Source organism: Piliocolobus tephrosceles, chromosome 19 (assembly GCF_002776525.5).
Source record: "Piliocolobus tephrosceles isolate RC106 chromosome 19, ASM277652v3, whole genome shotgun sequence".
In the NCBI taxonomy this organism is placed as follows: Eukaryota; Metazoa; Chordata; class Mammalia; order Primates; family Cercopithecidae; genus Piliocolobus; species Piliocolobus tephrosceles.
The window spans coordinates 2,153,186-2,175,899 of NC_045452.1; the positions used below are offsets into that span (position 1 = coordinate 2,153,186).

The 22,714-nt window shown below is 51.5% G+C and overlaps 1 protein-coding gene across 4 annotated transcripts; it reads left to right on the forward strand.

Annotated features, from left to right (window-relative positions):
• Window positions 1–239: 239 nt before the first annotated feature.
• TUBA8 (tubulin alpha 8) lies at window positions 240–22,488 on the forward strand. 4 transcript variants are annotated; one of them, XM_023197698.2, is made up of 5 exons: window positions 240–480; window positions 11,867–12,089; window positions 14,230–14,378; window positions 16,726–17,406; window positions 22,176–22,488. In XM_023197698.2, exons 2-5 carry the CDS (start codon window positions 12,062–12,064, stop codon window positions 22,467–22,469), a joined length of 1,152 nt encoding a protein of 383 aa, XP_023053466.1. In that variant the 5' UTR covers window positions 240–480; window positions 11,867–12,061; the 3' UTR covers window positions 22,470–22,488. The 4 variants fall into 4 exon arrangements, with proteins under 4 accessions (XP_023053466.1, XP_023053465.1, XP_023053464.2 ...); XM_023197697.2 differs by having other exon boundaries at window positions 248–772; XM_023197696.2 differs by lacking the exon at window positions 240–480 and adding an exon at window positions 718–743.
• Window positions 22,489–22,714: the final 226 nt, after the last annotated feature.

Here is a 22,714-nt window from a genome sequence, read left to right on the forward strand (position 1 = left end):
GGAGTACATACATGTGACTTGGGCACGTTTGGGGCTTAAAGGTAGGAAGGGATTAAGGGGGGATATTTGAAAATCCCAGTGGGGGTGGGAGGTACCCGGAGAGAGGGGAAAAACAGAAAGAGTCTTGAGCACCTGCCTGTACCGGGAGCTCTGTATACGCCATCTCATTTCCTTTCCACCAGCCAGGCGGGCCTTGGCGGCAGGAGGCACAGGCTTTGGGAGCAGAGGCCCTGCAGCTTGCCAAGCACGCACGGCCCTAGGCCGCCCGACTGAGACGGCACCTGGGTACCCGCGGCCGCTGCAGCCCGCTCCGGTCAGCTACACCCCAGTCAGGAGCCTTTCCAGCGGGTCGGAGGAGAACGGAAGTTTGGGGTGACCCGCGCGATTCGCCTGGCTGCATTTTACATTTCCTTCTCCAGCAGCTGGGGTCACGAAGGCTGCTCTCGCCTGCTGTGTTGGAACGTGGACACGTGCGCTTTGGTAATAGGGCAGCCTCCCCCGCGGGCTCAGTCCCCGCTGCGACCGCCCCTGGCTGCGGAGGCGGGACCAAGGACCCGGAGATTTGAGCCGCGGGTGGGCGGGGAGGGGCCTTTGTGACCTGCCCGCCCCTCCCCGGCACTGTGATGCCGGGGGGCAGCTGCGGGCCCGGCGCGCCTGTCCCCGGCGTCCCCCCCTCCCGGTGTGTCACTACGGCGGAGGCGGCCGTATCTGGAGCAGTCGGGGCGGGCAGGCCCAGCTGGGAGGTGCGCGGGCGAGGACAGCGGCAGCGATGGTGAGGCTTCCCGGGGCAGGGAGGGCTGCGGGAGAGCGGCAGGCACAGGACGGAGGGCCGCGTCTGCGGGGAGGTGCACGGACCCGTCCACCTGGAGCTGCAGAGCTCAAGGCCTTCTGGGGGTGGGAGTTCAGGGTCGAGGAGTCCGCATCCTTGGGCTGGAACACCTGGTGCCCTTTATCGTACGGGGGAAAAAAGAGACCAGGGGTCGGTTGTTCCTTGAAGGGACCTAATGCGAGCTTTGCGCGCAGACGAGGTGGAGGGAGACCCTGGGGAACCCGACGGAGAAGCAGGCGAGATTCTGGGGTCCCCGGGTGGGCAGCCTGTGGACAGAGTGGAGAGAAGGGCGAGTCCGGGGATTCTGGATGGGTGGTCTGGGCCGGGACAGCTATGGGACCAGATGTAGTCACGTCTCCAAACCCAGCCTAATTGACAGGGCCTGGAATGTGACAGGGGACTTAGGGCGCCGCGATCCCCCCACGCGTGGAGGTCGTTCTTGCACTCCCTCGCCAGCGGCTTGGGTTTGCTGCACGCACAGTCCCAGCGCGGCGAGGTCCTCCGGGCGCACTCAGCTCCCAGGTCTTTCCAGCGGTCAGAGTCGAAGGACTCTGGGACTCAGAAGTCTCTGCTTCCAAAGGCCAGAGGACCTTGGACCTGTTCCTACCCTGGCTTAGGGGGCTCGCGGCTGCTACCTTCCCTGCCCCCGCCCCTTCTCCATTTGCAGACGCGGATCTTACCGAGGGGCGGCTCCAAACACGCAGTTCCTCTCTCTAGGGTCTCCCTCTCCGCCCCCAGTGCCCCTGGTGGCTAACATTTGCCCCCAATCCACTTTCCGAAAGCCCGGAATCCCAGGAATCCCTCCCGGACCCCTGATCTTTCAGCAGTAGGGAGATGGGCTGGAAAGGTTGGGGGCAGAGGGAGGGCAGAATAAGCCTATGTCATGGCCAAGGTCAGGTTCCCTGGGCAGGCGTGCTCCAGGTGTCAGTGACCCAGAATGCAGGCGAGAACCCTCTCTGCCCCGCCCTGTTACGTTTGGACAGTGTCCAGGGCCTCCTGGCTCCCCGGAGCTCTACTCTTCCAGCTTCAGTTTCGTCAGCACCTTCCCTCCTCCTCGCCGGCTCCCCGACACTCCTGGGAGCTGAAAGAATTTGGGAATATTAGGGAGGTTGGCCACAGGAAACTACTTCTGCCTGAAGCCCCTGGTATGGGGCCACAGAAGGGGCCCAGAGCTGCGAGTTCAGAATTTTGACTCTTGGCTCTGCAGCTAACTGTGTGACTTCAAGAAAGTCACTTAACCTCTCTGGATGGGTTTGTTTTACCTGCAAAATGAAGAGGGTTATAATTCACATTTCCAAGGCTCCACATGAATTTTATTATTTTTAAACTTTTTATGGTAGGGAATTTCAAACATATGCAAACGGAAAGCAAATGGTTTAATGAGCCATTATACACATCATTTAACTTCAGTAATTACCAACTTCTGACTTGTCTCACTTCATTTATTCCCTCCCTCCGTAATTTTGAAGCAAATGCTAGGCTGCATACTCTAGAATTGATATTTAATATTTATAATATCTAGCAGGTAGCTAGTGCTTTATGATTTTCCAAGTGCTTCCCTTGAATGCTTTAATTTGGATCTGAATGCCATTGTGGTACAGAGTGGAGCCCAGAGGATATTTACAGGAGCATGGAGGTTCTTAACCCAGCCCTGTGCACAAGCTTCAATGTGTGATCCACAGACGAGTTTCTGACAATGCCTGGTAAATCAACAATTCAAACAGCAAAACCTTATTTTGAATGTGCTTAAGAATTTGGGTGTTTAGCTGAAAACCTATGGTTAAATGTTTTGAAATGGGAATACTTTCATTTATTTTGAAACACTCGATTTTGTATAGTAGGTTCTATCTAGAACATTTAACTTGTGTGCGTTGCAGTGTCTTGATGGCAAATATTTTTTGTTGAACATCTTATACTCACAGAAACTTTTAAAATATCATTTGGCTCATTTGTAAAAGGCTAAAATGACACATCTATAAACCTAGACCCCTAGAATCCCACCCTTACAAAAATGACTTTATTAATCCAAGGATTAAGTTTCAGGCTGCTGTCCTGTCCCCTCCACTTCCCTCCCTGGAGGCGGTTTGGGGGAGGTGACCTTGGTGTTAAGGAGAATTAGATTTGGCATTTCTGTAGGTTCTGGGTAAGAAAAGTGTAATTAATCCTTATGTATATTTTTAAATGCATTTCTCTAGCTACTAGGCAGATGAGCATTTTTCCTCTGTGAACTTCCCCCCCAACCCCTTCTCCCCAGCTACCCACTACACGGTACCACGAATACCCTTTAGCATTTCTGTCCTGGAGCCTAAAGTTACACAGCTGGTAAGAAGCTGAGTAGGGGCTGGAGTTTACATCCTCTGGGCACCAGAGCCTCTGTCTTGAGCCACTGGCCCATGCTGGGACCAGCAGGCTACTCCCGCAGCAGACCATGCCCGTCCGCTCCCAGTGTCCTTCTAGCACGCACCTCTCTGGGAACTCAGACTATGACACCTTTTTTGGGAAGTGGTAGGAGAATCCTGGCCAGGTGCCCTAAGCCAAGCCCATGCCAATGATACCAGGGCACAAAGTTTCTGTGGTTTATGGGGAGGTGGGAACATCTGCAACACGCCTTCCTTAAGTGCATTCCTTTAAAACTTGGGAGCACGAAGGAGCAGTTAGGGGGTTCTGGGGACCGGCCGGGCGCGGTGGCTCAAGCCTGTAATCCCAGCACTTTGGGAGGCCGAGACGGGCGGATCATGAGGTCAGGAGACCGAGACCATCCTGGCTAACACGGTGAAACCCCGTCTCTACTAAAAATACAAAAACTAGCTGGGCGAGGTGGCGGGCGCCTGTAGTCTCAGCTACTCAGGAGGCTGAGGCAGGAGAATGGCGTAAACCCGGGAGGCGGAGCTTGCAGTGAGCTGAGATCCGGCCACTGCACTCCAGTCCGGGCGACAGAGCAAGACTCCACAAAAAAAAAAAAAAAAAAAAAAAAAATGGAGGGTTCTGGGGACCAAATGGACATCCTTCTGCCCATCACCCCATGTAGGCAGGCATGGCTGAGCTCTGTGGAGTTGATAGGTGTATTCTGACCCCAGAGCATGGTGTGGGCTCCCAGGCGCTGCAGGTCATGACTGCCTCCTCCTCCCCTCCCATCACGAAGGGCAAGTTTCCCCAGAGGCACTGGGCGCATGCCTCCGAGTGAGGGGCCTTGGCTCACAGGGCAGCGGCTGGGGCAGAGCTGCTGGGTTGGTAAGTCCAGTGGGAGCCCCCAACCTCCGGCCAGGCCCATGCAGAGCTTGGGGTGGGGGTTAATGCCATTGTTGAGTGCTTTCTGATGAGGCTCCTGAGTGACCTTCAAAGGGAGATTAAAAGTTAAAAATAATTTTGGAGGGGGAAGTAGCTGGTGGATACAGGGCCGGTGATGATGGGGGTGGGCGGGAGGATGTGGCACTCTCCGGGGGAGGAAGCAGACCAAATGCTCCTTTTCCCTCCGGCCACAATGGAAGGACAGCACTATCTGTGGCCTTTGTGGTTGGCATTTCCCCTGCAGTGTCTTCCTGTTAGGAGTTCTCTCAGATAATAAGCTGCAGAAGAGAGCAGGAGATGGAGCAGGCACTGTGTGCTTCGGATTGAAACTCCTAAGTGTCTCCTGCATCTGCCGCAGTGCCAGCCAAAGCCCAAGGGCCTTTGACATCCTCCAGCCTCTTATGCTGGGAGTCTCCTTAGCAGATGGCCTCATGGCCAGAGCTGGCCTCCTGTGAGCCCTGTTGCTGCCCTAACTGCAGTGTCTATCATCTGAGCCCCTCTCGCCAGCCACCTTCACTCACTAAAGTGAATTTAGGCCGACTCTGTATTTGCTGTGTCTGGCTTGCTATCTATTCTTTGTTATGAGTGATTTCAATTATGCTCTATGATGGAAGAGTTCTGAGCAGAGAGAATTCAGCAGCCCTTCAGGGGCCACATCTGTCCTTACTTTAATTACCCCTCTGCGACACTGTGGGCCGGCTTTTCATTTGCCATCCCTGACCTAGGTCCTAAAATATATGTGATCTATTTTCCCAGCCTGACAATTAGAGATAATTTGGTGTAATCACGTGCTTCCTGAGAGCAACTGGGGCATGAGAGCACAGGTGGTCAGGGAGTGGGGGCGGTCCCCGGCTTTCACAGGGCACACACTGTGGCCTACGTCGGCCCTCTCCCAGATAATATGCCACTTTTACTGTCTTGTGATACTTGGAAATAGTATCACAAGACAGCCTTTTTAAGTCTTCAAAGTCTCCCTCTGCCAAGGATGGTGATTAGCTTATCTTAGTCCTCTGAGAACAAAGCAAAAGGAAATGACTATTATTAAAATAGAATAGAAGTTTGATGTAAAAAAGAGCTTCTTGCAGCAACATTATAAACGGGCTGCAAATTTCTAGAATTTCTTTTATTGATGCTCTGCAAAACATAGGCACTGGGCGCATGCTTCCCAGCGAGGGGCCTTGGCTCACCGGGCAGTGGTTCCCCAGGCGGAGTGGTCACAGGTGGCCCAGATGTCTCACTGGCCCCGCCTTTCCTCAGCCTGCGCTCCGGACAGACTGGGCAGTGTGCGGGAACCACCCTGCGTTTCCCTGCCTCTTGCTCACACTGCTTCTGCATCCACCTGGACTGTCCCGGATCATCTTGGCTGTCCGCCTTCTTCAGGGTCCCTGTGAATATTTCTCCTTTAGGAAACCAAGCTGGAAGATGTCTCCTTCTCCTTGGAGCTCCCTCCGCGCTTGACCCGTATGCTTCTTAGGCACTGGCCACTGTCCTTGTTGCATGGACTGCAGCCCCTCAGGGAGGGTTTTCATTCCAGTCCTCCCTGTGTTAACTGGGCACCTGCTACATTCAAGCACTGGACTCGGTACTGGGGAGTCCACGAGTGAAAAAGATTCCTTGCCCGCACACAGCTTACGTTCTCTACTAGAAAGGTGGGAAAATGAACAGGCAGCTGTAATATAGCGTGATGCTTACAATGACAGGAATGAAGGGGATGGAGGAGCACATGGCAGGGCCCTACGCTGTCTTGGGGTTTTGCGGACTTCCCTTAGGAAGTGACATTTAACTGGAGACCTGAAGGATGAATGAGAGCCCAGTACCTCACGATGCTGTCTCGAATGCAACCACACAAAAAGATTTGCTGTAGAAATGAGTAGCTGCCTTTTGTCGCTATCCCAGCATGAGGTCTGTGTGAGAAGTGGCATGCTTTTCATGAGGAAGGGACCCCCTTAGTCTCTCCACCTCCCTCCTCTTCACCCCCTAGAAGAAGCTGGGTGGGAGAGGCTTCTGCAGCAAACGGGACCTCCTCCCCTCACAGGGCCCAAGGAGGACAGAACTTGTCTGAGCTCTACAAGCCCAGACTGAAAATAGAACTGAGAGAGAGAAGCAGTGTGAGTGACAGGCATGTGCTCTGATTGGCTAGACAGGGGAATCTGAAATATGAGTTTGGAGCGAGCGCATGACTTAAATATCCTCTGCTGGGTCACCTTGCCCCTTGCCCCCAACCCCAGCTGCACACACGGGCACCGAGAAGCAGATGCCTGGTTGTGTCAGACAAGGATGACCCATTTTCAAAGAGGCCGCCCCATGAGCCATTCTCCATTTCCCTCTGCATGAGAGACATTTCCTGTTTGGAGTTCTGCTATCCGAACTTGGTCTTGCATTGACGTAGATGTGGGCACACTTCAGGGCCCTGGGAGTTCAGAGCTGCAAGTGAGGCAGGAGGCTGTGTGATCTAAAGGAAAGAAGTCAGGCCCAGGTCAGAAACCCTGCATTCTGATCTGGGCTCTTTTGCTGCTGCAGAGCTGTGACATGTTGAATTTGTCCCTTTTCCTCTCTGAGCTCAACTGTTTCATCTGTAAAATAATGGAGAGGGAATCATGTTAGGTGGTCCATGAGGCTGGCCCAGCTCTGGTATCCTAAATGTTCGGAGCCGATACAACATCCCTCGTTATGATAGATGGATGCCCTTTCTTGGACGTGAGGATGCCTCCCACAGGTGTCAGCACTGGGTCCGCTCTGTGGAACTTCCAGGCCAAAGGCTGGGTAGGATGATGAGACAGCATGGCTGCAGGAGTCAAGCTCAGTGCCTGAGCTGGGAGCTCGATGCAGGAGCTGTGGGCTGCTCCTCGTCCCTGCTAGGAGCAGGTGCAAGAAGCCTGCAGAGTGCTAGGGCTGGGCGTGGACCTCACGGTGCCATGAAGCCTCTTGCAACTTTGAATTTCACTTGTGATTTCTTCCTGGAACTTCAAAGCCTTGACACAGTAGGCACGTAGTCAATATTATTTGAGTAAGTGACTGCGTGCAATGACCCAGGGTAAGGGGGTTCCGGAGAGGGCAGTCCCTGCTCCTATTTTTTCTCTGTCTCCTTTGTTATGATGATTTTTGCTTTTTACTATGAAAAATTTCAAACTTTCAGAAAAGTAGAGTAATGTGCCACCCATATACCTATTATCTGGATTTAAGAAGAATGATTTTTCCATCTGTTATCTGCTGTGTTTGGGAAGGATTTTAAAGTATAGACATCAGGACATTTTACCCCTAAATGCTTCGGATGCAACTCTAAACAATAAGGATGTTTTCATACTTAACCACAATTGCATGAATACGCTGAACAAAGCAAATCAATTTATTCGTCCACCAAATATTTTGATTTGTTCAAACGAGAATTCAGTCAGAGTCTCCATGACGCGTGTGGTGGTGCTTTAGTTCCTTTGATACGGAACAGCTCCTCCTAGCTCTTCACTTCTCATGAGCTGAAAAGGCTGGGCCGGGCGCGGTGGCTCACACCTGTAATCCCAGCACTCTGGGAGGCCGAGGCGGGCGGATCACGAGGTCAGGGAGTCGAGACCATCCTGGCTAACACGGTGAAACCCCGTCTCTACTAAAAATACAAAAAATTAGCTGGGCATGGTGGCAGGTGCCTGTAGTCCCAGCTACTTGGGAGGCTGAGGCAGGAGAATGCCGTGAACCTGGCAGGCGGAGCTTGCAATGAGCCAAGATCATGCCACTGCACTCCAGCCTGGGCAACAGAGCAAGACTCCGTCTCAAAAAACAAAATAAAACAAAAAGCCTGGACCAGCTGCCCTGTACGACGTTCCACCTTCTGGATTGATTTTGTTTTCTCTGATGTCACTGAACTTAACCCTCTGATCCCTGTGTTGCCTGTGAAGTGGAAGGTGAATCTACCGGGCTCAGTGCTGAAGGCTGAGTGTTTTTGAGAAGAAGTCCTCACAGGTGGTGCGTGTCACACTGAGTCCCATCAGGAGGTCCTCAGTGTCAGGGTGGCCCACAATTAGCGATGCTGAGGTTGATCGCAGTCTTAGGCTGGAGACCCTGGGACTTACTCTCCCCCTTGTGACTGTAACGGTGATTCTTTGGCTCTGGGCGAAGATTCAGTTCCCGTCAGTCTTTCACCTAATGATGTTGGCATTCTTGTCCAAATCAATCACGTAATTAGAAGATGGAATAGGGCAATACTGCATAATCTATTATTCAGTCCACATTGCTTAGCAGACATTCTTCAGTTAAAGAAAAAGAGCCTTCTCTATCCTGGCTAACACAGTGAAACCTCATCTCTACTAAAAATACAAAAAATTAGCCGGGCATGGTGGCGGGTGCCTGTAGTCCCAGCTACTCGGGAGGCCGAGGCAGGAGAATGATGTGAACCCGGTAGTCGGAGCTTGCAGTGAGCCACGATTGCATCACTGCACTCCAGCCCGGGAGACAGAGCGAGATTCCGTCTCCAAAGGAAAAAAAAAAGAAAAAGAAAAGAAAAAGAGCCTTCCCTAACTAACGGGGCTGTCTGGATAGGGATGAATGAGTTTTTCTCTGGGGGTTTTCTTTGAGGACTTGCAGATTTTCATCTGTGCATCCTGCTTCACTCAAATGCTGCCATCACTCCTTGTGAGGCTCAGGTTGTCTGTCTCAGGCAACAGGAGCCTCTTCAGGTGCTCGGGCAGCGCCTGGGTTAGCCTCCGTGCCTCCAGGCGCTATGCAACATTCCAGGCTCATCTAGCACACTCCCCACCCCGGACCTGGACGCCTCCCTCTCTCCAAGGAGCCTGGTTCCTGTTAGCAGGGACCTTCCTTCTCTCTTGATTGCTGTAGCTACTTTGCGCTTTTGGGAGCACCTATGAATCTGTCAGTCATTTCTGAGTCATTTTATGCCTCCCATTATTCTTACGAGTGAGTTCAATAGGGAAAATAGCTCTTTCTAAGGGGTGTGTGTGTGTGTGTGTGTGTGTGTGTGCGCATGACGGGAGCAGGGGAGAGAGAAAGAGACAGACATTTTGTAAAGACTGGCATATGTATTAGTGTGAGATTAAAGAGGGTATTAAAAGAGGCTAAAAACGTTGTTGTCATGCTAGTGGTTTTCAGTTCCCCAGATCCTTGACTCTTCCTCCCATGATCCTTTGATTTTCCTAAAATATCCCTGCATCCTCCCTGGAAAGCCCCAGAATGTTCCAGAAGTGAGAGCAGGCTGGGGGCTGGGCAGCACCGTAGGCAGGACTAGAGGGTGGTCGGGATGTGGTGGTGGTGAGGGGGCGACAGACCCAGAAGGCTGAGGGTTAGGACCACAGAGGATACTGTCACTTAGAAGGATAATATATAGGACCAGGCCCCCCTCGGGCCTCTCCAGTGTCCCCTCAGCTTCCACACCTCCCTGGGAAGCCACAGCCACGTGCTGAATGTGACGCCGTGGTCTGGGTGGATAACTCACTGGTTATTGGTGGCTTCTGGATGCAGACGCTGCTTTCCTTAGGCCTGAATTGAACCCTCAGATGGAGGCAGAGAATAGACCCCACAATAAAAAAGAGAGGAGCAGGGACCTGAGAGCTCTTTCTATGTGTGCCGCTTCCCGGTGGAGAAAAATGCTACCAGGTAGTACCGTAATGAAAATGATAATGGCAAGACAGCATCGACAACTCTGGCTAACTTATACTTTTCAGATGAGGAGAGGTTCAGTAACTCAGCCCAGACCATGTAGCACAGAAAGTAAACTGAGAAGGCCAGATGTGAACCTGGGGTGTGGGCAGCTCTGTGGGTAAAGCCTCTCCCTAGCCACCAGACTTACAGAGATCCAGCGGGCTGCGTCCCCCGTCGGACTTCCCCCCCGTGTCGGGCTGCCCCGTGCTCGTCCCCGTGCTCATCCTCCCTCAAGGCAAGGACCAGGTGTCGCTCAGCTCCAGCGCAGAGACAGGATTAGGGTGGGGGCACCGTTGTAAAATTGAACTAGGGGGCAATGGTCCTGACACTCTGGCCCCTCAAAATGCTACTCAAGGCAGCTGCCCTGCTTTCCATGCCCAGAAATTCTTCCACGTCCCCAGGAGCCCCACACTTTGACGTGGACTCTACTGGCTTCCGTGCCCAGCCCTGCCCTCTGGAGGCTCTGCCCCTGGCTTGGGTTACCTGGAGCTGGAAAATGCCAGGGCAGGTCATAGATAAAAATAGAAACCCACAGACCTGGCACATGCTTCCTGTTGGGCTCAGGCAGCTGCCCCAGGCACAGTGCCACCTTGTGTGGGCCACTGCTTCCCCAGGGCAAGGTGTGGGTGGGACAATGAGTCTATCATCCCTAAGTGTGCATGCATGCACACACACACACACACACTCCCCACCCCCCTTTTTCTTTAATAATTTCAACTTTTATTTTAGATTCAGAGAGTACATGTGCAGATTTGTTACATTGGTATATATCGTGATGCCAAGGTTTGGGGTACAGTTAATTCCATCATCCAGGTAGTGAGCATGGTACCCAATAGTTAGTTTTCCAATCCTTGCCCCCCTCCTTCCCTCCCCGCTCTAGCAGTCCCCAATGTCTACTGTTGCCATTTTTCTGGCCATGAGTACCCCATGTTTAGCTCCCACTTATAAGAACATGTGGTATTTGGTTTTCTATTCCTGCATTAATTTGCATAGGATAATAACCTCCAGCTGCATCCATGTTGCTGCAAAGGATATGATTTCATTCTTTTTTGGGGGCTGCGTAGTATTCCATGGTGTATATGTACCACATTTTCTGCATCCAGCCCACCGTTGCTGGGCACCTGGTTGGTTCTGTGTCTTTGCTGTTGTGAAGAGTGCTGTGATGAACATGTGAGTGCACATGTCTTTTTGGTAGGACGATTTTCTTTTGGATGTATACTCAGTAACAGGATTGCTGAGTGAAATGGTAGTTCTAAGTTCCTTGAGAAATCTCCAAACTGTTTTCCATGGTGGCTGAACCAATTTACATTCCTGTCAGTGCACTCCCCATCTTAAGCTGTTAGTACGAATACCAATTAGGCAATTGTGGCTTCACATCAGAGCAAGGCAGAGCTAAGGACACTCCGGGGTCAGCTTTACTTGACACTTGGCCTGGCATAGGTAAGGGGGAGGCTATGGGGCCGCAAAGATTTTCCAATTGTTCGGCATGCAGGAGGGGCCTAATTTATACCCTCCTAATCCTCTCTTGGGATAACAGATAATCCTTTATGTCTACACTGGTAACCATGATACTACTGACAGCCATGGCGTATACTTCCAAAGCGTGTTCCTTTCATGAGTGCTCATTCGCTCTGTGATATCCTGAGACTGTGTGTGTGCATATGTGTGCGCATGTGTGCGCAATGCTCAGAAAGTCAGGGTCAGGAGTGGCTGTGAATGCTGCCTTGCGTGGGAGTAGGTTGAAGGAGAGTTTCTGCCATGATCGCCAGTTCTTCCTTGGGCCTTCTTCACCGGTACAGGAGTCTTGTGGTTTGGAATTAGCCCCTTGCTTCATCTTTGCAACCGCCCTCTTTTTTTCTTTCCTGGTGTAAAAGGTTAACCCTGGGAGGCAACCTTTAGAGCAAAGCACAAAACAGCTGTGTCTTCTTTGGATCTAAGTCCTGGTCCAGCTGCTATAGAGCTGGGGCACCTGCAGCCTCAACGCCAGCTGGCAATGCGGGGCTGGGGCCTGGCTGGCCTGCAAGGTGAATGTTATGGGGGTGTAGGGCAAAGGCATGCTGGGGGCCTGGACTCTCTGACCTCGATGCTTCCCTCTCCCCACAGCGGGAATGCATATCAGTCCACGTGGGCCAAGCAGGAGTTCAGATTGGCAATGCCTGCTGGGAGCTCTTCTGCCTGGAGCATGGCATCCAGGCAGATGGCACTTTTGATGCTCAAGCCAGCAAGATCAATGATGATGACTCCTTCACCACCTTTTTCAGCGAGACTGGCAATGGGAAGCACGTGCCCCGGGCCGTCATGATAGATCTGGAGCCTACCGTAGTGGGTGAGTGGGGGTGGAGATCCTCTCCACAGAGAACATCGTGAAACCGCAGAGGCATTGGCCCACAGTAGCTAAGGAAGGAGCATCTCTAGCTGGAAGGTGGGGATGGTGCAACTGGAGCCTCCCACCCCACGTGACATCTGTTAGTTCCTTGGGGTCCCCACAGTCTCGGAGAATCTCATAACAGTGATCAAGACTCTATGCCGAACAAAATGCCTCCCACTCAAACCCCCGAGACCTGTGGCGCCATGCCAAAATGGTCACATCGCTACTAAATACTGAGGATAAGAAAACCCAAATAATTGTAGGAATTATAAGACACCCCTAAGTGACCAGTTTCCCTAAGTATAGGTTTCTGAGTCTGCCCTCGGGTGGGTATAACCTCAGAGCATCTTACACACAAAGGGGCCAATCACGGCAGGCACATTCCTTCACAGCCAGGGGCTGCTGGAGTTCTGGAATGAGATTCCTTCAGGTTTAGGAAACATAGAGGAATTCTGCCTCGTGTCTGGGCAGATCTCCCCCTCCCACACTATCCCCCAATAGTGCCACTTCCCCCGTTTCTGACCCCTGGGTCAACTCTCAGTTGAACATCAGGATTTCCCCAGCTTCAAGCCTCGCTCATCAAGCAAGACATGGACAGTTTCCCAAAGAGGACTGGGCGTGAACTATAGTGCCTGAACACCAATGTCTAGGGGCAACAGAGGGCAGATGCTCCACCCCCTGGATGGTCTGCACCAATGCACAAAGTGCAGGTTACCTCCCAGGCCACTGCACAGATGACTTTTCTGCACGCAGTAGAGGAACCCCAAAGAGAAGAGGCGACATAGTTGGGGCCTGATCTGATGTGTCTTGATCTGCTTGTGTGGACACTTGGAAGTGAGCAGAGACCCCTTAAAGGCCTCTCTAGGGCTCTTGCTCATCTAGGACCTGGAACATAGCTTTGCTTCACATTATTCTAAAATACGTCTCATGCCTGGCATGTATTATTGCCACCACGAGGTGGAGTTGAGGGGTGGGACAACTCTTGGGAGGGTCTAGGTTCTGGGCAGATCATCCTGAATCTTTCTCCATGTCCCTAGAACATGTTAATGCAAATGGACTTAAGTTAAACTGTTGGTACACCTTGCAGCATGAAAGGAAAAACGAAAGGGAAACCTTGAGGGTCAAGGTGGAAGGGAGGAGAGGCAGCTGGCATTGGTGTTCGATGCACTTTGGTTTTTGTTTTTTGGTATTTTGGGTTTTTTTTTTTTTTTTTTTTTTGAGACGGAGTCTTGCTCTGTCGCCCAGGCTGGAGTGCAGTGGCATGATCTCGGATCACTGCAAGCTCCGCCTCCCGGGTTCACGCCATTCTCCTGCCTCAGCCTCCTGAGTAGCTGGGACTACAGGTGCCCACCACCACGTCCGGCTAATTTTTTGTATTTTTAGTAGAGACGGGGTTTCACCATGTTAGCCAAGATGTTCTTGATCTCCTGACCTCGTGATCTGCCCGCTTTGGCCTCCCAAAATGCTGGGATTACAGGCGTGAGCCATGGCGCCCGGCTGGCCCAAGTTTTGTCGTTGTGGGTTTTTTTTTTTGTTGGAGTCTTGCTCTGTCTTGTTGCCCAGGCTGGAGTGCAGTGCAAGATCTCGGATCACCTCAGCCTCTGCCTCCCAGGTTCAAGCGATTCTCCTGCCTCAGCCTCCCGAGTAGCTGGGACTATAGGCACACGCTGCCACACCCGGCTAATTTTTTGTATTTTAGTAGAGATGGGGTTTCACCATCTTGCCCAGGCTGGTCTTGAACTCCTAAGCTCAGGCAATCTGCCCGCCTTGGCCTCCCAAAGTGTTAGGATTGCAGGCGTGAGCCACTGCGCCGGCGGTGTTGGATGAGCTTTGTAAAGCTCAGGCTTTTTAGGGTTCCAGCCAGCAGGGCAGCCTGCTTCTCACCACCCACATGAGCCACAGGCCTTGGCTCTGTTAGTCCCTGAGCTCCCCGGGAATTCTCTTAGCCTTTTGTGGATTCATTATGAGGTGGTCTGGCTTAAAACCTCCGTGGAGTTTTATAGGTAGGGGAGACCGGAAGGGGGTCCTGCGGTAGTGTGATAGGGAGGGAGGCTTCTCCCCTGGGCAGTAGGACCTAACGGTCTTCCTCTCTTGGAAGATGAGGTTCGGGCAGGAACCTACCGCCAGCTCTTCCATCCAGAGCAGCTCATCACAGGAAAGGAGGATGCAGCCAACAATTATGCCCGGGGCCACTACACGGTGGGCAAAGAGAGCATTGACCTGGTGCTGGACCGCATACGGAAGCTGGTAAGAGTCAGGAGGGCAGGGGATGGGTGGGCCAGGCTGGAGTGGACACGATGGGCCCCATGCCTCTTTGATCAGGCTGGGGAGAGGCATGTGACCCCCGGCTATACGATGGAGCTCCTAAGCTTTGGGAATTTCTGCTTCAATTCTATCAGAAGCACGCAAAGGGATGATGCCCCTTCCTCTGTGTTGGCATCATAGACTGTGTTCCAGGCTGAGGCCCTACTCATTGATACTCTCTGGTAGTATCTGGGGAAGGTTCCGGGTGTAAGGCAGGATGAGGTCTCTGCTGGTTGGAAACACAGGTTAACAAAGCATTTAAATTGGAAGAGGAGAGGAAGAGATTGCTGATCCATTTGGGCACTTACAAATGCCATTACAAATGTCAAGTACATTCCTTCATTTAATCCTTAATAATTATACTTAGGGCCGGGCGCGGTGGCTCAAGCCTGTAATCCTAGCACTTTGGGAGGCCGAGACGGGCGGATCACGAGGTCAGGAGATCGAGACCATCCTGGCTAACACGGTGAAACCCCGTCTCTACTAAAAAAATACAAAAAACAGGCGCCTGTAGTCCCAGCCACTCAGGAGGCTGAGGCAGGAGAATGGCGTAAACCCGGGAGGCGGAGCTTGCAGTGAGCTGAGATCCGACCACTGCACTCCAGCCTGGGCAACAGAGCGAGACTTCGTCTCAAAAAAAAAAAAAAAAAATTATACTTAGGAGGTCTCCTTCCTGTACTTCACAGATGAAGAAAGTGAGGGCCGGGGTGGTTCAATATCTTAGCCTGGGTCACACAGCTGAAAAGTGGCAGAGTTGGGGTTTGAACTCAGTTGGTTGGACTATAAAGCTCTGAGTTGTAGGTTGTGTCACTTTCTTTCTTTAAGCTTCCATTTGCTAATCTGTAAGTGGAAAAGCTTGGACCTGATCACATGTTCTTTACCTGGGAGCTAAGGGTGCCAAATTTTTGCATATGTTCACTTTTTCTGTTGAGAGGAGGGCTTGTCAGGGTCATTGGCCTCAAAGCTGTCTGTGGTTCAAATCACACCCAGTGGGAAAATCCTGTGATTCTGTGAATTCTCTGATAAGAGGTGACATCCGTGCCTACAACGCATCAGGTCCTTGCTCAGCATGTTATGCTATTTCATTTAATTGTAACAATAACCTTATGAGGATTTTCTATTGTCCCCATTTTCACTAAGAAGGAAGAGAAGTGGCCGGGCACAGTGGCGCATGCCTGTAATCCCAGCACTTTGGAAGGCTGAAGGGGGCGGATCACGAGGTCAAGAAATGGAGACCATCGTGGCCAACATGGTGAAACCCCATCTCTACTAAAAATACAAAAAATTAGCTGGGCATGGTGGCAGGCGCCTGTAGTCCCAGCTACTCAGGAGACTGAGGCAGGAGAATTGCTTGAACCCAGAAGGTGGAGGTTGCAGTGAACCAAGATTGCACCACTGCACTCCAGCCTGGCGACAGAGCGAGACACTGTCTCAAAAAAAAAAAAAAAAAAAGAGGGAACAGAAGTTTGGAGAGGCTCAGGAACTTGCTCAAGTTCTTACAACCAAGAAATGGCAAAGTTGATATTAGAACTCAGGCTTTCCGGCTCCATGTACCTTTCTGAAATTGGTGCCCTGAGTCACCTTCCAAGGTTGGGTTGAAGTGTGTAGGTAGCAGTTCCCACAAAATCAAATGACAAGAGCAGGGAAAGTGGGCAAGGAGTTGGGGCCCCCAAAGGGCAAAGTCATCATCCACTGTGGTTCTGAAACTCTCATTCCCTGTTCAACCAAGCTAGTGGGCTGAAACCTTCATGTACCTAGAGGCATGTGCCCCTGCAGCTTGCCATCCTATTAAAACAAAAATAGAGACAGAGTCTTGCTCTGTCATCCAGGCCAGAGTACAGTGGTGTGATCATAGATTTCTGCAGCCACGAGCTCCTGGGCTCAAGTGATCCCCCTACCTCAGCATCCCAAGTAACTGGGACTACAGGTGTGTGCCACCACACCCAGTTCATTTTTACAATTTTTTGTAGATGTGAGAACTTACTATGTTGCCCGGGCTGGTTGGGAACTCCTGGCCTCAATGGATCCTCCTGCCTCAGCTTCCCAAATTGCTGGGATGACAGGCATTGAGTCACTGTGCCTGGCCCCATCCCATATTTTAGCCACTCCTCCAAAGATCAATACAACTCCTTTTGTTTCCTTACTTCTTCATAGCTGTTTTGATTTCATCCACAAAACAATGTAGAGAAGTGCAGTGGGGCAGACAGAGTGGGTGGTCTGGCTTTTTTCACTGTGGGGTGTTCTCGGAAACTTGTCTTCATGATTTCTTCTCATATCCTGCTCTCCCCAGACAGACGCTTGCTCTGGCCTGCAGGGCTTCCTGATTTTCCACAGTTTTGGTGGAGGCACTGGCTCCGGCTTCACTTCTCTGCTGATGGAACGCCTCTCCCTGGATTATGGCAAGAAATCCAAGCTGGAGTTTGCCATCTACCCAGCCCCCCAGGTCTCTACTGCAGTGGTGGAGCCCTACAACTCCATCCTGACCACCCACACCACACTGGAACATTCAGATTGTGCTTTCATGGTGGACAACGAAGCAATCTATGACATCTGCCGCAGGAACCTTGACATTGAGCGCCCTACCTATACCAACCTCAACCGCCTCATCAGTCAGATTGTGTCCTCAATCACTGCTTCTCTCCGCTTTGACGGGGCCCTCAATGTGGACCTCACTGAGTTCCAGACCAACCTGGTACCCTATCCCCGCATCCACTTCCCGCTGGTCACCTACGCACCCATCATCTCCGCTGAGAAAGCCTATCACGAACAGCTCTCTGTGGCCGAGATCACCAGCTCCTGCTTTGAGCCCAACAGCCAGATGGTGAAGTGCGACCCGAGACATGGCAAGTACATGGCCTGCTGCATGCTCTACCGGGGCGACGTGGTGCCCAAGGATGTCAATGTCGCCATTGCTGCCATCAAGACCAAGAGGACCATCCAGTTTGTAGACTGGTGTCCCACAGGCTTCAAGGTGAGAGCTGATGACTTAGGAAGCGGGGAGAGGACCACAGAAGCAGAGGGAGATTACCAAAGATACGCAATTCCATGGGTGCTTCAGGCTTTATGTGATGATAAGGGGAGGGGGACTTCAACCAAATGTAACGTAAGTGGAATTCAGCTTTGGTTGAGACACAAATGCTGTTAAAGTTTTGTCTGTTTCGGCCATTTTAGAAAAGTTTGGTGCTATTTTAAATTGGTTAATTGGTTAATCACCTTTGGTTTTGTTTACTGAGCAACAAGTAATGATTTAGTATTGGCCGGAATCTACTGACCTGAAGTGCCATGCTTTTGGTGTTCATGATTTAGTTCAATTTGCCTAACGTTAGTTTTTTGTTTTTTTTTTTTTTTTTTGAGATGGAGTCTCACTCTGTCGCCCAGGCTGGAGTGCAGTGACACAATCTCGGCTCATTGTAACCTCCGCCTCCCAGGTTCACGCCATTCTCCTGCCTCAGCCTCCCAAATAGCTGGGACTACAGAAACCCTCCACCATGCCCGGCTAACTTTTTGTATTTTTAGTAGAGACAGGGTTTCACCGTGTTAGCCAGGATGGTCTTGATCTCCTGACCTCATGATCCACCTGCCTCGGCCTCCCGAAGTGCTGGGATTACAGGCATGAGCCACCGCTCCTGGCCTTTATTTATTTATTTATTTATTTATTTATTTATTTATTTATTTATTTTATTTATTTTTTTGAGACGGAGTCTCACTCTGTCGCCCGGGGCTGGAGTGCAGTGGCCGGATCTCAGCTCACTGCAAGCTCCGCCTCCTGGGTTCACGCCATTCTCCTGCCTCAGCCTCCTGCCTCAGCCTCCGGAGTAGCTGGGACTACAGGCACCCGCCACCTCGCCCGGCTAGTTTTTTGTATTTTTTAGTAGAGACGGGATTTCACCGTGTTAGTCAGGATGGCCTCAATCTCCTGACCTCGTGATCCGCCCGTCTCGGCCTCCCAAAGTGCTGGGATTACAGGCTTGAGCCACTGTGCCCGGCCTATTTATTTTTTATTTTTTATTTTTATTTTTGTGAGTCTCGCTCTGTCACCCAGGCTGGAGTGCAGTGGCGGGATCTCAGCTCACTGCAAGCTCTGCCTCCTGGGTTCACGTCATTCTCCTGCCTCTGCCTCCCGAGTAGCTGGGACTACAGGCGCCAGCCACCACGCCTGGCTAATTTTTTGTATTTTTAGTAGAGACGGGGTTTCACCGTGTTAGCCAGGATGGTCTTGATCTCCTGACCTCGTGATCTGCCTGCCTTGGCCTCCCAAAGTGCTGGGATTACAGGCGTAAGCCACCGCTCCTGGCTTTTTCTTTTTTGTGTGTGAGACAGAGCCTCTTTCTGTCACCCAGGCTGGAGTGCAATAGCACGATCTCGGCTCACTGCAAGCTCTGCCTCCCGGGTTCAGGTCCACGCCATTCTCCTGCCTCAGCCTCCTGAGTAGCTGGGACTACAGGCGCCCGCCACCACGCCTGGCTAATTTTTGTATTTTTAGTAGAGACAGGGTTTCACCATGTTAGCCAGGATGGTCTTGATCTCCTGACCCTGTGATCCACCCATCTCGGCCTCCCAAAGTGCTGGGATTACAGGCGTGAGCCACCGCGCCCGGCCTTCAACCTAACGTTAGTTTTCATGGATATTTTACGCTTCCTTGTACAGCATGATTTTGTGGCCATTTTAATTTTAGAGTTAACCAAATTATTCCAGTTGCCAGAGGAGTATGATGCCTCCCTCTCACAAAAAGATGTGTTCTCCCAATTTATTTTGAAAACTTAAATATCTATCCTGCACATCTTAATCAATTTGGAATAATAAGATGCTTTTATAGTTATTCTATGATTGCTATTTTCCATTGCCATTAACCAGGAATAAGCAAAAACCAGCAAGCCGCATGACTGGTGGTTGACCAAGTGCCCGCAGTCTGGAAAATGCCAGGCTCAGAGAGTCAGTGGGGAGATACGAAATAGCGAGGGTAGGCCCTGGGGGCCCAGGACCAGGAATGCCGAATGGTGGAAGTCAACCCTCTGAGCTGGACCGGCAGGCATGCAGCCTGGCTGTGCATGTGAACAGCTCAGCCACCCCGCCCATGGTCCTTTGTCAGATTCTGCCATCATAACAGCTACCACATTCCCTTTAACTAGTGTCCTGTAGTCGTGCTTTCTCTTTTATTTTTTTAAATTTTTTTCCCCTGAGATGGAGTCTTGCTCTGTTGCCTGGGCTGGAGTACAGTGGTGCGATCTCGGCTCACTACAACCTTCGCCTCCTGGGTTCAAGTGATTCTCCTGCCTTTGCCTCCCAAGTAGCTGGGATTACTGGTGTGCACCACCACGCCTGGCTAATTTTTGTATTTTTAGTAGAGATGGGGTTTCACCATGTTGGCCAGGCTGGTCTCTAACTCCTGACCTCAGGTGATCCACCCACCTCGGCCTCCCAAAGCACTGGGATTACAGGCATGAGCCACCAAGCCCGGCCCCTAGTCATGCTTTCAATCATTCAGAGGTTTTATGGGTACCTATTATGTGTCAGGATTTGTTTCCGTTGCTGGAGGTGAAGAGATGAGCATGCCTCAGTTCTTTCTGGCAGGAGTTACAAGTGTGAGGCACCAGCTGCATGCTGGCCTCATGGCTGCCCTGTGTGAGTCTGGGGCTTTGACCTGGCTGTTCTGCTGAGTGAAGAGTGTGGCATTCCTTTTCACTGCTCTCCTCCTAGCTACATATATAATTTTGCCTCAACCCTATGCTTATGTTTTTTGTGGCAGTTCTAATCATCCTGGCAAACCTAGTCTTCCAAAACATGAAGTTCTTTTTCCTTTTTCAAATGGAAACAAACAACAAGCTAGTAGGAGAATGAATGGGAAAAAAAGAGAATGAATGAGAGAGACATGGCGGGTGATGGGGAAATTAACAAAAAGGCAATGCCCCCTCATTCTCTCCTTCAAGCAGAAGCTCTGGGGTTATGTCCTGAAGGATCATTATGGTAGCATTAGCATAAGCTAAGAAAAGTACGTTCCCTGGAGTGAATGCTGCTAAACTGCATCTTGCATTCTCTCCAACAGTGCTTGTCCCCACTTGACTCAGGTCAAGAGATGTTAGCACTTAGAGGAGGGCAAGCTGGCCCAGGCTCAAGGTTTATGGCAGTCGGTTCAGATCTAGCAACATATGTGATATGGCCAAGTTCATATTCATTGCCTTTCCCTTCCCCACTTTGCCCCTCTCCAAGATGCCACCTGTGCCTGAGAGGAATGACGGCTGCTGTGGGCGCAGTGGCTGGCTGGCTACCCATGTTGCTGCACAGCTGGCTGCCATTCCCACCCCAGCCCCTCAGGAGGATGTGCATTTAAAGCTATGGATTTAAGAGACTGACAATTAAAATGTGGTGGTCTCAGTGGGAGAGGTGGCCAAGGACATCACTGTGGTTCTCAGTCCCCATAAGTAATGTCACGGTTTGCCACGTTAAACTTGTCCCAGTTTCCCATGGTTCCTGGGGTTGGCTTTGGTTTGGGACATGTGTTGGGAAGAAGAGAGATTTCCAGGATAGCTGCACCACCGTAAGACGGGCCTGGGCTGAGCCTGGGAGACCTGCTATGCTGCCAGAACTTGGCAAGACCTTCAACAACCTTCTTGGAGTCCCTGCTTTTCTTCCAAAAAGTCCCAATTTCCAAAAACATAGAGCCTGGTTAACACCAACACCAGTCCAGGGCCTTTCGGGTCTCTTTATTTACTGCTCTGGAATATCCCTGTGACCTCTTCCAACAGTTTTCACTCTTGGCAGGGAAACTTCCTTAAATTTACTTGCAACACAACTAAGAGGAACTTCAGATGACCACTTGGGAGAGAGTACACTTTTGAATAGCTTCGAATCTAGAATGCATTTCCCTCTTACACATACACATGTACCAGACACCTCCCCACCCGCTCCTAATGTCACTCATGACTCTCATTGGCTACTTGCTGAGCCCCCTATACCAGCCCTGTCCTCCTTCTCTAGCTTTTGATTGCCCAGCCCTTCCCCACCTACTTTTTTTTTGTTTGTTTGTTTTTTAAGAGACAGGGTTGGCCAGGCGCAGTGGCTCATGCCTGTAATCCCAGCACCTTGGGAGGCCGAGACGGGTGGATCACGAGGTCAGGAGATCGAGACCATCCTGGATAACATGGTAAACTCCATCTCTACTAAAAATACAAAAACTTAGCCAGGCGAGGTGGCGGGCGCCTGTAGTCCCAGCTACTCAGGAGGCTGAGGCAGGAGAATGGCGTGAACCTGGGAGGTAGAGCTTGCAGTGAGCTGAGATCCGGCCACTGCACTCCAGCCTGGGCAACAGGGTGAGACTCTGTCTCAAAAAAAAAAAAAGAGAGACAGGGTCTCACTCTGTCCCTGCTACTGGAGTGCAGTGGTACCACTGTAACCCACTGCAGCCTTGACCTTATGGGCTCAAGTGTTCCTCCCACCTCAGCCTCCCTGAGTAGCTGGGAGTAGTAGGCATGGCCACCGTGCCTGGCTAATTTTTTTTTTTTTTTTTGGTAGAGATGGGTTTGTGCTCTGTTGCCCTGCCTGCTTTCACTTTCTCTTCAGCTCCTCCCTCACCACCTGCTGGCTTCCCCAGTCCCATCCTGCCTGTTGCATCCCACAGACCCACTCCCACGCCCATGACCATGACTTGTGGCCATGCCAGGTGACCAAGATGCCCCATCCTGAGTTATCCTCTGGCTGACTTGGATCTTCTTCTGTGGCTCCTCCTCTTTCTCTGTCCCTCAGGTGGGCATCAACTACCAGCCCCCGACCGTGGTGCCCGGGGGAGACCTGGCCAAGGTGCAGCGGGCCGTCTGCATGCTCAGCAACACCACGGCCATTGCGGAGGCCTGGGCCCGCCTCGACCACAAGTTTGACCTCATGTACGCCAAGCGGGCCTTTGTGCATTGGTATGTCGGAGAGGGAATGGAAGAAGGAGAATTTTCTGAGGCAAGGGAAGACTTAGCTGCCCTGGAGAAGGATTATGAAGAAGTGGGGACTGATTCATTTGAAGAAGAAAATGAAGGGGAGGAATTTTAAATATACACCTTTCCCTTGGCTGTGTCTCTTTATTTATGCTGCTCCACTCAAAGCACACGTTCAAGAGTAACAGAACACTCTCCCCACCCCAGCCTGATTCCTGCCTTACCCAGGAGGAGAGTGCCTGGCCCCAGTACCCAGGGTGGCACGACTGGGCCATAAGTGGACACTGAACTCCATCAGGCTCTCCCTGGGTAGGAGCAGCTTTGTGTCACCAAAGAAAGTGAGGGCCACTCTCTCCGGGG